General features: G+C 40.6%; 1 protein-coding gene and 1 long non-coding RNA gene across 2 annotated transcripts; one reads left to right on the forward strand and one right to left on the reverse strand.

The window, feature by feature from the left end:
* Positions 1-328: 328 nt before the first annotated feature.
* LOC106412736 lies at positions 329-2157 on the reverse strand. Its single transcript, XM_013853641.1, has 3 exons — positions 1616-2157; positions 1018-1474; positions 329-868 (listed from the first exon to the last, which is right to left on the reverse strand). Exons 1-3 carry the CDS (start codon positions 2155-2157, stop codon positions 329-331), a joined length of 1539 nt encoding a protein of 512 aa, XP_013709095.1.
* A 6194-nt stretch (positions 2158-8351) lies between these two features.
* LOC106413962 lies at positions 8352-9825 on the forward strand. The gene is made up of 3 exons (XR_001282715.3): positions 8352-8793; positions 9259-9343; positions 9491-9825. It is a non-coding gene; the product is annotated as an uncharacterized LOC106413962 (long non-coding RNA).
* The last annotated feature ends 5500 nt before the right edge of the window (positions 9826-15325 follow it).

Here is a 15325-nt window from a genome sequence, read left to right on the forward strand (position 1 = left end):
ACCATGCAAATGTGGACATGTTCTCCTTGAGGAATGCGAGGATCGACTGTTGCATATCGTCGGATAGATATGCGCCGACGCGCGCAGTCTTGCTTGGGTCGGAGACGTCGATAGGCATCTCGAGAACCTCTTCCTTCTGAGTACAAACTTTGGCGATCGGAGGAGAAACAGAGTTGACGAGAGATGGCGAACGTTGTAGTTTAACGGTAGCAATCAATAGATCCCGTGCGGTTTGCTGGTCTCCTTATAAGATTTTGATTGTGCCGTCTGTTCATGGAAACTTGATGCACTGGTGATAAGTAGACGAGACATCTTGCATTGAGTGTATCTAGGGGGTTCCAAGAATGACATGATAAGGCGCCTTTGTGCTGACGACAGCGAACTTAACCGTTCGAGTGATTCCACATGCACGTACTGGGAGACGAATTGTCCCGAGTACCGTTTCAGAAGAACCGTTGAATCCGGTTAACTTCCTGGATGATAGCTTGACGTCATTGAAGTCGACACCCATCTTTTCGAGTGTTCCTCGGAAGATGAGGTCGACGGAGCTACCCGTGTCGATGAGCACTTTCGTGACATCGTACTCTCCAATCCCTAGGACGACGAGGAGGGGATCGTTATGGGGGATATGAACTCCGGCGGTATCGTTAGGTGAGAAAGTGATCGGGGGATGGCTTGGTGGCTTAGAAGGCCATCGCTGCGAGGTCGCAGCTTGTCGGCGATAATCCTTGACGGAGCGAACAGAGTTACCGCCAGGAGGGGGCCGCCCATGATGACATTTAGTCGCGACCTCGAATGTACTCGCTTGGCGCTTAAGAGGGTACGCAGGTCGGCAGATGCGTTGTTGTCGTTTTGTATCGGTAAATGCCTGCGGAGGTCGGTCGAGTTGGAGCGATTGAGGAGGACGCGTTAATCGCACGTATTGGCATTGAGCTTATCTCTGAGATCAGTGACAGAAAGATTTGAACGCTGTTTGGTGAGAGGGTCGCTGGTCAGGATGCGTCTGGATTATGTCGCGTTAAGTGTCAGTCGAAGATCGGTGTCAATGGGGTTGTTGCTATCTTCAGGCTCGAGCTTTCGCTTGAGGAAGTCCCTCAAATCGTCGGATGGAGGTGTATCGTCGTTTTCGTCGTCGGACGATTGAGCTTGTTGAGAGAGTATCACCTTTATGCATCTGCGATTTGTGCTGTTCTTCGTCGACAGAACAGTCATCACCGCCATCATCCTTTGGAGCCTTGTCCTCATCCTTTGATTGGCTCTCGTTTGGCGGCCTTTGCCATTCGCCTTGCGCTGGGTTCTTCTTTCCTTATTCTTTCTCCAGCTTTTGCCGTTCTTCGGCTTGGCTTTCGGAGGCTCCACTTTGAAGTCGCCGCTTGCGAGGGACAAAAGGAAGCGTGCGTAGAGCGAATTGCACTCTGTCGTGTCGTGTCCTTTGACATCATGGAATTTGCAGTGCTTGGAGAGATCAACGGTCCTGGATGGACCAGCTGGTGGGTCAGGTTGAGTTACATAGACAGAGCTGGTTGGTTCGTCGGTCTCTCGGTCCCATTTGTTCCATCATTTTCCTCGCACCACCATGGTCGAGATTGGTATGTTGTTCTCGTCGACGATGTACATAAAACCGTTCTTACGGTTGTTTTTGTCGCTAGGAGCATGCTGATGCGGTTCCGCCCGAGTGTCGGCGCTTTTGGTCGCTGGAGGTTTCGCTGCGTTCTGCTTACTGATGATCACCTTGGTGTCCCCTTCCATTTTGATGAAGTTGTGAGATCGAGTGATGGCGTCTTGGAGCGAAGAGGTTGGGATTTGGTATAAGTCCTCGCGGAACTTGGAATGGACCCATAGGGTATTCATCAGGGCGTCGATGGCGATGTCGTCCGGAATCGCGACCCTTGAGACTACTGCCTTGAATTTTTCCATGTAGTCGCGGAGACTTTGATCCTTAGTCTGCGATAGGTTCCATAGACTGGAAGCAGTTGCGCTGCGCTTCGTGAACATGATGTATGTCTTGAGGAAAGCCGCTGATAGGTCGCGGAAGCTACTGATCGAGTTTTCCTCAAGTTGAGAGAACCAGGTTTGGGCTTGCTCGTTGGGTGTCTCGACGAACAGTTGACAGTAGCCGGCGTCCTTTTCTTCGTCGGAGAGACGATCCCAGGCCATCGCGATGTTGAAGGCTGTCATGTGTTCGACGGGATCTCCTCCCGGCTTGTATTCCGGAGGACGCAGCTTCTCTATCTTCCGGAGGTGTTCGTCGATTAGTGTACTGGTGAAGGGAGTTCGGGATGTCGCAGCGAGTACGCTCTCGATTTGGGGAGCTACGCTAGTGGCTTGATGAATCTTTGAACTTATTTGCTGAAAGTTGAGTTTATGTCGCGGATGGTCGCGAGATCTGGTCTGACTTGAGGGGCATCAGCAGTGAGGGGTTCGTTAGGTTCTGATTCATCTGAAGCGTGGTCGCCCGCTGGCGCCGCAGGGTTGGTATTGAAGAGGTTACGGCGAAATGGCTGAGGACGGCTCGTTTGACCGGCGGGAGCGGTGAGTGCTGCGACCAGGGCAGGGAGCTGTTCGTTGGTCGCCTTTTGAACTTCGTCTTGGTGGGTGAATCGCGCCATGATAGAGCTCATGAAATCTGCAGAGATTGGTGGTGCGGCTTCATGCGTAGGGGTTGATTTGTCACCTGAAGCGCCGGAGACGGTGTCCTCTTGAGGCATGTCGAAGTCTAGAAACGTTGCTTTGTTACTGCCCCACGGTGGGCGCCAATTGTTTGTACAGAGTTCTGTCGACTAGAAAGAGAGAACTCAAAGGTGGGATGAACAAAGACGTTTTATTAGATCGGACAAAGAGGTTTCAAGAGCGGTGAAGAGATTGAGGCGACAAGCCGGTGCTCGGAGAGCTAACCGGGAAAGTACAAAACGGTGAGAGATAAAGAGAGACTAAAATCCTAGATCTAGCCGTTCAGTCTGTATGTCAAAGTGTGGATCCCTTTCTTGTTGTTGCCTCCTCTCCTTTTATAAGCCTCCTCTCCTCGTTTGCCCTAATCCGAGTACGCCTTATTGGGCCATGCCTTTCAAAGGCCGAGTACATGGGCCTTTGAGGATTCTCTTTAAACCCGGTGCTTTTGTCGAATTCATCATCGGCTAAAAGCATTCTGGGGCCGAGCCGACAGTTCTACTCGCCGAGCCGAGTAGACTCCTTGCTTGGCGGACTAGATCTTAATATTTGATGAACCTTGTGGAGGGATGTAATTCATCTCCTACAGATTAGGAGAAGGTTTTGGGTTTCTTAAACCAACTAGGAATTAGAATTAGGGTTTATAGTTTAGGATTTTATTAATTTACCTTTACTATTCAAGTGTACTTACAACGTGCTACATAATTTACACCATTGTTTTTAATAAAATCAGAGCTTTCAAGCTTACAAACGGTCTCTTTGAGACTTTACCCTTTTTCATCTGTGAGCAATTTCATCTTCATCACCAGGAACTTAAATCTTCTCTTTACGTGATTGCCATCAAGAATTGCCATATACGTAGATACACTCGTCGATAACTGTAACAAAAAACCTTTAGGGTATTCCACATTTCTATTGTGAAAATCATCCACCATCTGAGAGCCTTAAAGCTCAACGATCCGTCCTAAACGTCCTTCAAGTGATTTATGGGCAAGAAAAAATAGCCAAGGCCGTATCGGCGCATCCTGGCGTTTTATTTATTCTTTCTGATGTATGTGTTTTACATTCTTTTCCATTTTTAACATGGCCACACGAACCAAAAATTCATCTCTACAACAACCTATCAAGCTTCAATATTTTTAGCTTAAATATCATTGACTCCATTCTTTTCTCATTTAGTAAAATATTTTGGGTACCATGTTGAGGTTGCTGATGTCAAAAAAAATTGAGGTAGATGAAGCAGACGCCTTGGTTCAGCAAGAAAATAGCCTTGATAGTGCTGTTCGTTTCATCGACGCAGGTACGGCGTCTGCGTCTGCGTCAATGTTTTTCATTAAAGTTTGTTCGTAAAATGGAGGATTGCGATCAGTGATTGCGATCGGTGATTGAGAGGACATTTGGAGTATTGAAAACAAAATGGAGGATTTTGGATCGTAAGCATCCAAAGTATGGTCTGGTCAAGTGGATTAAGCTCGTGACAGCGACGATGGCGCTACACAACTTCAAACGTGATTCACATCGGGAAGATCATGATTTTGTACAATGGCAAAGTGATGATGATGGAGAAGCAGAAGGGGAAGAAGCTGATAGTGACGGTGATGAAGAAGAAGATGATAATGATGATGATGGTGGTGGTGGACATACTATATATGAGCCGACCGGTATAGAGCGATGGAAGCTTTGCGTAAGAACATCACAGATGAATATGGTAGAGGTCGTTTACCGTATTAAATGTTTTAGTTAGTGGCTTGGTTTTTCTTTGCTTATAACTTTGATTATCATTTCTATGTGATATTGAAATATTTGCTTTATTTATTTAGGACTATGTATTATTAAGCGTTTGTTTTGTGATAAATATCTTTAATTTAGCTTATAATTTATGATAAAAAATGTTGTCAAATTTGTATATTTGACTAAAAATTATCAATTAAATATAATATTTTGATGGATGTAAATATATTTAAACTACATTTTCTTTATTTAAAATATAATTTTACAAATTTAAACTACAATTTATTTATTTAAAATACATTTACCTTTTCCTGCGTCCGCGTCCAGCGTCTGCGTCAATGTCCTGCGTCTTCGAAACGAACAACAAGCTGCATCTGCGTCTGAGTCTAGTCTGCGTCTGAAAAACGAACAACACCAAAATGAACAGACGCAGACGCAGACGCAGAAAGCTGCGGCAACCAAACGAACAAAGCTGATGTCAGAAACTTTTCTTTCAATGGAATATATGGCATGTGGATGTGTTTAGAGTTGCTCAAATCTTCCATGTTGCAATTAATGGAACACAATGGTACAATTTATACCATTTCGATTTGTGGTATATGTTGGAAAGTTTAAGAGAATTGGTTTGGCAACCTATGTCACCAAAGAGCATTTACCTTTTTCGTCACGCAACCGTTTAGAACTCCAAGGTTAAGCGTGCTTGTCCTGGAGTAGTAGAAGGATGGGTGACCTATCGGGAAATGATTTCCGATATCTTGCGAGTGAGGCCAAAAACACGAAGAAAGGTCATGTGGTGATTGTAGGGTCAGTAAACAAGACTTTTCAGCCTTCGAAAAATTAATGCACCACCCGTCGGACGGGATGCGGCCCACGGGCTTAGTGAGCGGGGGTGGGAGGCCCATTTTCTGTGGGCGGGCGGGGCAATACAAGTGGTATCAGAGCCAAACCCAGACGAGTGTGGAGCCAGTGAGGGCTCACACTAACATGGGAAACAATTTTGGGGCGCAACGAGGATGTTTCGTTCTTTGAGAGGAGGTGAATAATAACATTTCAGTTTGTGGTATATGGAAAGGCTTAAGAGAATTGATTTGGCTACCTGTTTAACCAAAGTGCACTTACCTTTTCCGTTACTCATCCATTTAGAACTCTAGGGTTAAGCGTCCTTGAACTGGAGTAGTGGGAGGATGGGTGACCTATTGGAAGTGATTCATGATATCGTGTGAGTGAGGCTAAAGCACGAGGAAAGGTCATGTGGTGATTCCAGGGTCAGTAAACAATGTTTTAGAGCCTTCGAAAAATTCACGCATTGTCCGTCGAATGGGATGTGTCTTATGGGCCGAGTGACCAGGCGTGGGTGGCCTATTAGCCGTTGGTGGTCAGTGCGTTACAAATGGTATTAGAGCTAAACCCAGACGAGTGTAGAGTCAGAGAGGCCCCAGACTAACATGGGTAACGATCTTTGGGCGCAATGAGGGCATTTGCTTGCGTGGACATGAAGGAAGAAGGATTGTTTAACGTTGGTCTGAAAGGATGTTGGGGTCGAAAACGGTTACGACGAAGTTAACGTTCAAATCCCCGAAGAAGAAAAACGTAAAAACCTTCTTCGACAAATACTTCTTCGAAATAGATTTTGTTTTACGAAAAGTTTTGCGGAGAAAACGCGAGTCATCGGACAAGAGCTCGAAAAGGGTCGCTACGCAGCAACCGAACGCGTGTTCCGCTCGGTCATTGCATAGCAACCGGGCTCGGTCGCTACGTAGCGACCGAGCTCGAGCAGGGGATCGGTCGCTACGTAGCGACCGAGCTCGAGCCGGAACTCGGTCGCTACGTAGCGACTGCGCTCTTTTGAAACGTCGATACGACATTAGTCCATGCGTTTTCGTCTACCCTTCGATGCTATCTCCCGAAGACCGTAGCGAACCCATTTCACGATTCCCTGCCACTCTAAGTTATCGATCAAACTTTACCGTAAGAACCGCGGAAAGTTCGTTCTTTATCGAAAGAAGCTGTAATAAACGCTTCGAGTCGGAAGACGGCCCAAAGGGACCTAAGACATGACTCGAGGCCCAACTTAGGATTTCTTAACCAATAGCCCGTAAGCCGCATGACGGTTTACGTTTGGTTCGCATGAAAGATAAATGTCAAGTTTCCGCGGATAAATACGAAATTTTGAAGATAATTACGAAGATCGAAAAAAATGGAATAACTCCATTTTTATGCTATGGCGGCTTAAGGGCAGAAGGGAAAAAAACGTAAACCGACCTTAGAGCCAGTATATAAGGAGTCCTAGGCGAGAGGCATGGGGGAGAACTTTTTCACAGCAAACTTATCACTTAGAGCGATTTTAGGCAATTTTCCGTTTTTGTTATTCGAGCTGCGACTCAATTAGGTTTTTGCCGTCTTAGGGTTTTAGAACTAGGAATCTCGCCGACAGCTCTCGTAGCCCAGGCACTTACCTTGTTGTAAACGCTCAAACGCAGATTCGGAATAAGAACTATCTTGCTCACTTTTTCGATTTCTTATTTTATTACTGTTCTCGTTTCGTGTTCTGATTGCTTGGCGTGTGGTATTAGCAGATATCCGGGACCTCTGAGAAATTAGGGTTCTCCTACTTTCTTAATTTAAACGAAAATCGACAGTGCGAATTTCGGTTCTCACAAGGGATATGGATTAGCCATTGTGGGAAAAGTCCCTCTGTTGGGTCTTATCACAAAGGAAAATAAGAGATATTTGGAAACAAAGAGGACTAAGATGGGTCACATGTATGGCTTGAAGTTCAATGGTGATGTTGTGGAGAAGACTGATAATGCTGAAACCAACGAGTCTTGAGTTCAAAGCTCGAGAACCAGTTTGAACCGAATCAAACCAAACCGGGAAGACATATACTTCAAAAATCATATAATCAGCAGATGTAATCATATCAAATATATATTTGTTGAAATAAATATTTTTGGCTTATTATTTATCAAATCTCTGTATCACATACAAATTATATTTATTAATTATTTTCTTGTGTTTTATTAGAATGAATTATATTTATTAATGATTTTAAAAGCAATAATTAATAAATAAAATTTGATTAAGCTCTAAATTTTTAATATCTCATCATAAAATCTAAAGATAACACAAAATGTAATATGATAAAAAGAAAACCCAACATTAATAATAAATTAGAAAAAAACAAAAAGAATTTTTTTTACCTTAAGTTCTAAACCCTAAACATGCCCTAAACCCTAACTACATATCTCAAACCCTATATCTTAAATTCCATTTTTTACATAAATCTTCAGCTTTAAACATTTTAATCCAAACACTAAAATATCATACAGAAATATTCAACTGTAAACATTATAATACAAACCCTACATATACCTCTAGCCCTACTTATAACTCCAAACCCTATATCATATTCCAAGATCTATACAAGAAGTATTAAATCATAACATTTTAAATTTATAACCCTTGTTTTTTTCTAAATGATGAAATTATACAAACTATTAAATTTAAATAAATGAGTATATTCATAATATAACTTCAATCCCTAAACTCCTAACCACATACTTCATATTGATATATATCATAAAACATTAAATCTAAATTTTTAATATTTTAGTCAATCACACAATTTTAAAATTTAATTACAAAATACAGATTAAATTTTTTAAATTATGATGTCAAATTATTTAAAGTTTAAATAATTTTACAACATTTATAAATAAAAAAGAAGATAATATGTACTGTTTTTTCTGAGCCATTGATTGATTTTTAAATCAAAAGTCCAAAATCAATCTCCTATCTATCTTCACCTTTGTTTTCTATTGGTTGGACGCGGATCACCTTCTGCACCGTTAGATGATACTGAATCAACGCTTGAGATTTGTCTCATTCTTTTTCAATTAGTTTCTGAGAACAGATTAGTGTGTGTGTGTGTGTGTGTGTGTGTGTGTGAGAGAGAGAGAGAGAGAGAGAGAGAGAGAGAGAGAGAGAGAGAGAGAGAGAGAGAGAGAGAGAGACGATGGGTAAAGAACTCGGCGCCCTAGCAAACCTCGGCTCCTTCTCTTCCTCGTCGGCCTCGAGATAGATCTGAAATCTCTCCGCCGCACAAGCCAAAAGGTGATTTCCATCGCAGCCGCCAGAATGCTCCTTCCCTTCGCTTTCCCGGAAGTTTCTTAACCGGAATCTGTGCCTTCACCAGCGCATACCACGGTGGACAGGATGACTCGAAGCCACTCAGAGTGGGCCTTGCAGAGGCTTCTCAAGGAGATGTCCGGTTCCAATCAAACCAACAACGCAATCGATCGGCCAGCTCCCTCCGGTTCAGTCTAATGAGTCTCTTTCAATCGTCGACGAAACCGCCGATGTTGTTGAGATGCAGAAGTAGTGCGGCTGTATAAGGTTCATATCTGATGATATCTATTATAAATCTTATGTTTCTAACTATTGAGTTTTTTTCTGGATGCTTTGTTTATAATTAGCTGAAAATTCTCTCATTTTGTTGATTTTTGGTGAAAAGAGCTTTGGATTTGGTTCTTTGATTTTAATCTGTATGTTTAGATGATTGTGTATAAGCTCTGATGGATCTCTGTTTGTTATCAGACATGTTAGTTAAGCCAATTCTACTGGTGAAATCTGTGAGGATTTGAGGAAGAAAGAGTTGATCTTTCTGACAAAAACAAGAGATTAGTACTTTTTAATTTGATGTCTGAAAAAGCGTAAAGAGTAACAACACTTGTGTGTTCAATGCATTTGCCTTATCCTTTTGTAAAGCTACAAGCTTTGAAAGCATCGACTTAGATTCGTTCTTGTTTTCTTTTCATTAAAAAATAGATTATAATTCTGATTGTGCTTGTACTTGTGCAGTGCTTTTCATGTGCTACATTTCTTGATGCTCAAGGAAATCTGAGAGTCTGGTTTTGGATTCAGCGCTTTGTCCCAACAATTCATGGTAGGTAACCATTGAATTTGTCTCTTACCATCATTTTTATTTGCCTGAGTTCGTACTGAGTTGTTGATTACTGTATTGCTTATAGAATGGATATTAATCTCTGATTTTCTAAAAAGGATGTTGCTTTGTTTTTGAAAAAAACTACAGGCCAGAACATAAGCTTTGAAGGATGGTATCGAGCAGACAAGGAAGACAAGGCGACATAGAAACTCTGATGTATGTACCAGAGGACTCGATAGAAGTCAACTCTGGTGACTAGGTGATGCGACGACAGCACTCTGAAGGCGGATGCTCTGGAGGCTGGAGGTGTAGGATTAGGGTTTCTGGCGGAGGCTTAGTATAGCTTTAGGTTAATTGTGTTTTGGCTAATTATGTTTTGGTTTAATGTTTTAATTTGTTTTTTTGTTTAATGTGTTCTTTAGTTATTTGTACACTGATGACTGATGTTAATCAATAAATAAAATTTAATTTTTAATTATAAATTAATTTTTGATTTAATTTTAATTAACTTAATTATGAATTATATTTTTAATAAATTTTAAGATAATTAAAAAACAAATTAATAACACGAAACATTTGCTATCTTTGCTATTGGAAAAATCAAATTAATAAGTTTTAATAACATTTGTATCACGTTATTATAAATATTAACAATTGCATACAAACTAATGCTATTATTGTATAGTTAGCTATAGCATAAAAAAAGCCGCTATTAAAAGTGTCGGACATATTATAACGGGCGCTGTCAGAGCGTCTAAGGAAGCGATATTATACAGAATTCATAGCGTTTTTCGTCGGCTATTACTACCCATATTTCCTGTAGTGTACTAAGCATATATGGATATTCTAGAACTCAAACTTTAAGAATAGTCAATCAACTTTCGTATATTTAGACTATATATTGTTGGATCTAGGACCTCAGCTGTCGCTTGTTGGTCCTGAGAAAGTGTCGATCAATTCCAACATTGGTGTATCGATCGATACACCTTTCAGCCCGTCGAGCGATGCAACTAGCGAGTTGTCGATCGATGAACCTTCCAGGGAGCGTTATCGTACGGGTTTGACGTGTTCACTAGGTTTAACTAAATCACCTTCCGCTTGTTTCTAGCAATCCTAGCACAATCTAAACTATTCAGACAGAGAACCAAACTTCCACTTTCGCTCTATTATCTAAAGGCAAGGTCTTAGTAAGCTATTCTAGAACACATGCATTAAGAACAGTTTAGTTGATTCATTTTCCCGACACTTATCAATTCTATAGTTTTGGCTAATCCCTCATTGAATATCTGAACCATAAATCTAACAAGAAGAACTACTCAGATATAGCCAAGCAATTCATAACAACAAGATATAAAAACTGCATAAATAGAATAGAGTTGAAAACTGGAGTTCACAAATCTCTGAAAAAGTTATTGGATCTTCTTTCCAAACCTAAGACTCTAAGTATTTTGCTGTATGAAAGTAAGAAAGCATGTGTTGCCTAGAACAATGGCAGAGCACATAAATATTAGGTTAAAACTCGTCAGGGGTAATCTAGTAATTCTTGTGGGCCTTGGGCTTAAAGTCGGCTGGAACCATTTTCGCCTTTGCGCGCTTCACGTTGATCGACAACACAGAGTGTGTGTCGATCGATTATCATCATTGATCATCGATCGCTAGGCTGGTCGATGGTCAGCTACGGGCCTTTATCATTTAATCTCCAAAATGCACAAAAATCACAACTTTCCTCCAAATCACTCCAAAACCTGAAAACATACTAAAAAGACTCCAAAACAACTAATATGTATTTGAAAACACCTATATACCATGGCTAAAAATGGGTAAAATCCATGGTATATCAACACCCCAGACTTACTCTTTGGCTTGTCCTCAAGCAAAACAACAAGCAGTCTCTCTTAAAGGTGTTTTTGAAACAGTAGGGACTCACATAATTTAAGAACTCACCATCATCACCTCAACTATATTGCAACCACATCAAATCAATCTCAACTTTAGAAATACTTTATATGCAATATCCTAGTTTGGCAAACAATTCCATTCATCCAACAACTTAGCAAATCATGTCTGACTAATCCCTCAACTGAACTCATTTAACTAAAAGATGGAATCAACTCAGGAAAGAATCTGAACACACAAGTAGTCTTATCCAGATCCTTTCCTCCCTCTCTTCTCTCTTCTTGTCAGTCAATGTCTCCCTTTTTTAAAAGGTATCATTTTATTTTTTTAATTGACTGAGATATTTGGACAGGTTTCCATGAATCAAACTCTAATGGTTTTAGCCACCAGATCATGTTCACTTCTTTTTGACATTTATCTCTTTCTAGAATATTTATGAATCAAACTTTAATGGTTGCAGCCACCAAATCATTGTGTAATCCTTTTTATAACTGAAGGGGAGAGAGAGGGGAACTAGCGACACACAGACTTTTTTACCTTACAGACGTGCAGGAGATTCCGGTCCAATGTATACCAGGCCCCAAGACAAGCAAGTTAAGCTCAATTAGGTTGGAGAGCTTTGGTTCATTCAAACATTCTCAGCAAGTGCGAATAACTGGCAGGCTGATCCACTTTAGCATCTATGGTACATTAGGCAGTCAATAAATCTAAGAATGGTGCTAAAGAGTGGTTAGATGAGTAAGGAAAATTTGAAAAAATTCAGTGTCCCTTTCTTGACTAAATAAAACGTTATGAATACATTTTAAAACTCATAGGTAAATTGAATGTTAGAAAACCTCCCCCCCCCCCCCAGACTTAAATTACACTGTCCCCAGTGTATATGTAGTCGGAGTTTGGTGAGAATGTAAATCATAAGTACTCAATGTAACAAGGAAAACGATATACCTGATCGCTGATGTGGATGTCGTTTGACAAGTTGATGTGTCCGTCGATCGTTTCTGGTGTCGCATTGTCGATTGATGTCGACCTGGTCTCATCGGTCGATGACAGGTATCCGCTCCTTGGTTCTTTTTTTTTTTACCTGCAAGAATATTAAAAACGGAAATAAATAACTTGTAAATATTAAAACTGTAAGAAATTACCTAATAGTAGGTTGCCTCGCACTCAGCGCTTTGTAATAGTTAGTTAGCTTGACTTTGGACGTTGATTGTGGCTTGTAATGATCAAAGTGACCACTTGGTTGTATGCAAGTGTCCAGTTCAACTTTGCTCATCTGGAACCAAGTGCTAACGAAGCTTCTTATGGCCTCATCTCCTCTGGTCCACTAATTTTTTAATCTTTCTCTAGCAACCTCGCTTGCATGCATCCTATGCTGAAGATTTGGTGTTTGATGATCGTCCATCAATGCCTTGATGTTGCTGTCGATCGATGTTGACGTATAATAGACCATGGATTTGACCCACTTTTACCCATGGTTTATAAGTGTTGTAACTACTAGTTATTATATTATAGAGTCTATTTAGAATATTTATAGGATTATGAGTGATTTGGAAGAAAGTGATGATTTTAGAGTATTTTGGAGATATTTGGAGTAGCACCCGAGATGACCATCGAGCTCGACCATCAGTCGATATTGAAGAGGAATAATTGATCGATGTTCACATCTTCACATCGATCGACAGCGAAGCGCGCAGATAGCCCGGTTTGGTCTCAGCCGACTTAGAGCCCAAGTCTTCACCAATTTACAATATTACCCCTGACGAGTTTTAACCTAATTATATAAGCTTTGCCAACATGTTAGAGGCAAAGTGAGCTTTTCTTGTTTTACTATTTTTACAGCAAAAGGTTTTCTAGGATTTTTAGTAGATTGGAGAGATGATCCAAATAGATTTGTGATTGGAACTCCATTGATATCTATCTATTTATCTATGCAGTTTTTATACCTTATTGTTGTTATGAATTGCTTAGCCATGTCTGAGTAGTTCTCTTATTAGATTTTAGAGTTTAAATAAGTTATGAGGGATTAGCCCCAACTATAGATTGCTAAGTTGTGATATTCATCATTTGGATTGTCATTAATGCATGTTTCTAGATTAGCTACCTAGAACTTGCCCTTGGAATTGTAGACATAAGCGATAGCTTGCATCTCACCCTGAATCCATCCTAACTGAGCTAAGACTTGCTAAAATAAGCGAGAGCTGATCTAGTAACCTTAGTGAGTATATTCAATCTGTGCATTAATGCTTGACCAAGTGCGTCGATCGATATTCCTATCGAATAATCGGTCGACGTTTCAAAAAGTGTATCGATCGATATTCCTATAGAATAATCGATCGACACTGGTCAATAGAAAAAACCTAGAAAGCGAAAGCCTAAGGGTTTGTTATTAAGTGTTGAGGTCTATAATATCATGCATACAACTTATTAGGCATCTGTAGGATTATAATCCAGATTTCCTGAATAAAAACCCTAAGTCTAGCTATTTCCTTTTAAGCACCAAAACCCCAATCAATCAATCGAGCAATTACTTGCTCACAAACTTTCATTTTTACATTTAAAACATTGAAACAAACAAGCTTAACAATTCTGATTAGATTTATTAGGTTCCCTAGCTCCTTGTGGATTCGATCCCTAAGTACTACAACTGAACCGCTTATTTGAGAGAGTAATTCACTCCTTAGGGTAGTTTGAGTGATATCAAATTTGTAGTACTTAGGGGTCGAATTCACAGGGAGCTAGGGAACCAAATAAATCTAATTAAGTTGATTAATGATATACCATGGATTTTACCCACTTTTAGCCATGGTTGATAAGTGTTTTAATATATATTTACTACTATATAGAGTCTATTTAGAGTATTTACAGGTTCAGGGACGATTTGGAGGAATGTGGTGATTTTGGTATTTTTGGAGCCTTTTGAGTGCAGAGCTGCACAGACGCGTCAGATGTCTAGCTATGGATGAAGACCTTTCGTCCTTTAGATTAAGCTCTTCTTTTGACAAAAGACAGAGACTTAAGTTAGCTTTCCAATGCCACCTGTTTGAGGTAAATCAGCATCCTGTAGCCGAAGTTATGCCCGTTTTACTGAAGAGTGGTCAGTCTGCTTCGTGAGAGGAAGCTGTCGAGGAGATGAAGGACTTTCGATCGATGTAACAGCATTGGTGTCGGTAGAAAGTGAGGTCAGAATATGGGCTGAGAATATTTTATGACCGACTGAAGCCCAGAAGCAACCACAAATTACCAGAAAACCCTTAGACGACCCGAAACCTTATTTATGTTATTTATAAGCTATTGTTGACGGCTACACGCTATCTACGCTTTCTTTTATTCTTGTTCTAGGTTAGGAGAGAAGAGACGAACTCCTTCAGAGTCCTCTTGGAACTTCATTGTTTTGGTTTTATTTATATTTTATGTTATTCATCTATGATTTATGTGACAAACATCATGCATGAGTAGATCCACCTGCTAGGTTTAGGAATATCTAGGGTTTTGAATGAATTTTTGAATTACATGATTGTTAGGATATCTAAAGATCTCAACATTAGGATGGCTTGTAATACTAGGATCTAGAGTAGTTGGAAAACCACGAGAGTGTGACTAATTGCTTGAACCTAGAATCATAGGACAATTGAGAGGCACGAGAGTGCAATCAATTAATTAACGGAACCTGAATCCTGCTGGATTAGATACCTAGGCGCATACGAGAGTTCGTCTAGGAATCGAGTTGAACATAATCGATCAGATAGATAACGCTTGCCTAAGGCAGTGTCGATCAACGCTTCTACCATAGTATCGATCGACACTCAATCCGTAGCATCGATCGACGCTTATACCATAGCATCGATCGACGCTCGATCTGTGTTAACATGCGAGAGCTGAAACACTGAACTTAGTCAATAAATTAGACTCACAGCGAGAGCTGATTGTCTTTTGCATTAGATATCGAGTTCTAGAATCAATCCTTAGCATCTATAGTTTAGAGTTCTAATAACCTGAAAGAAACCATAAGTCTAGTAACCATCCTTCCATCAAACAACTCTTTGCCACGCTGAACAATTGTCTTGTTCAACTTGTTTATTGTTTACT

The sequence above is a fragment of the Brassica napus genome, chromosome C8 (assembly GCF_020379485.1).
Source record: "Brassica napus cultivar Da-Ae chromosome C8, Da-Ae, whole genome shotgun sequence".
NCBI classification, from domain to species: Eukaryota; Viridiplantae; Streptophyta; class Magnoliopsida; order Brassicales; family Brassicaceae; genus Brassica; species Brassica napus.

Excerpts from the sequence above, each read along its gene's own strand:
- LOC106412736 (XM_013853641.1), bottom strand. The coding sequence starts at position 2,157 with ATGGCCTGGGATCGTCTCTCCGACGAAGAAAAGGACGCCGGCTACTGT. Across the intron at positions 1,475-1,615 it reads AACCGTAAGAACGGTTTTAT|GACCGTTGATCTCTCCAAGC; the intron begins GTACATCGTCGA and ends TGGTCCATCCAG. Across the intron at positions 869-1,017 it reads ATCTTCGACTGACACTTAAC|GCATTTACCGATACAAAACG; the intron begins GCGACATAATCC and ends CGACCTCCGCAG.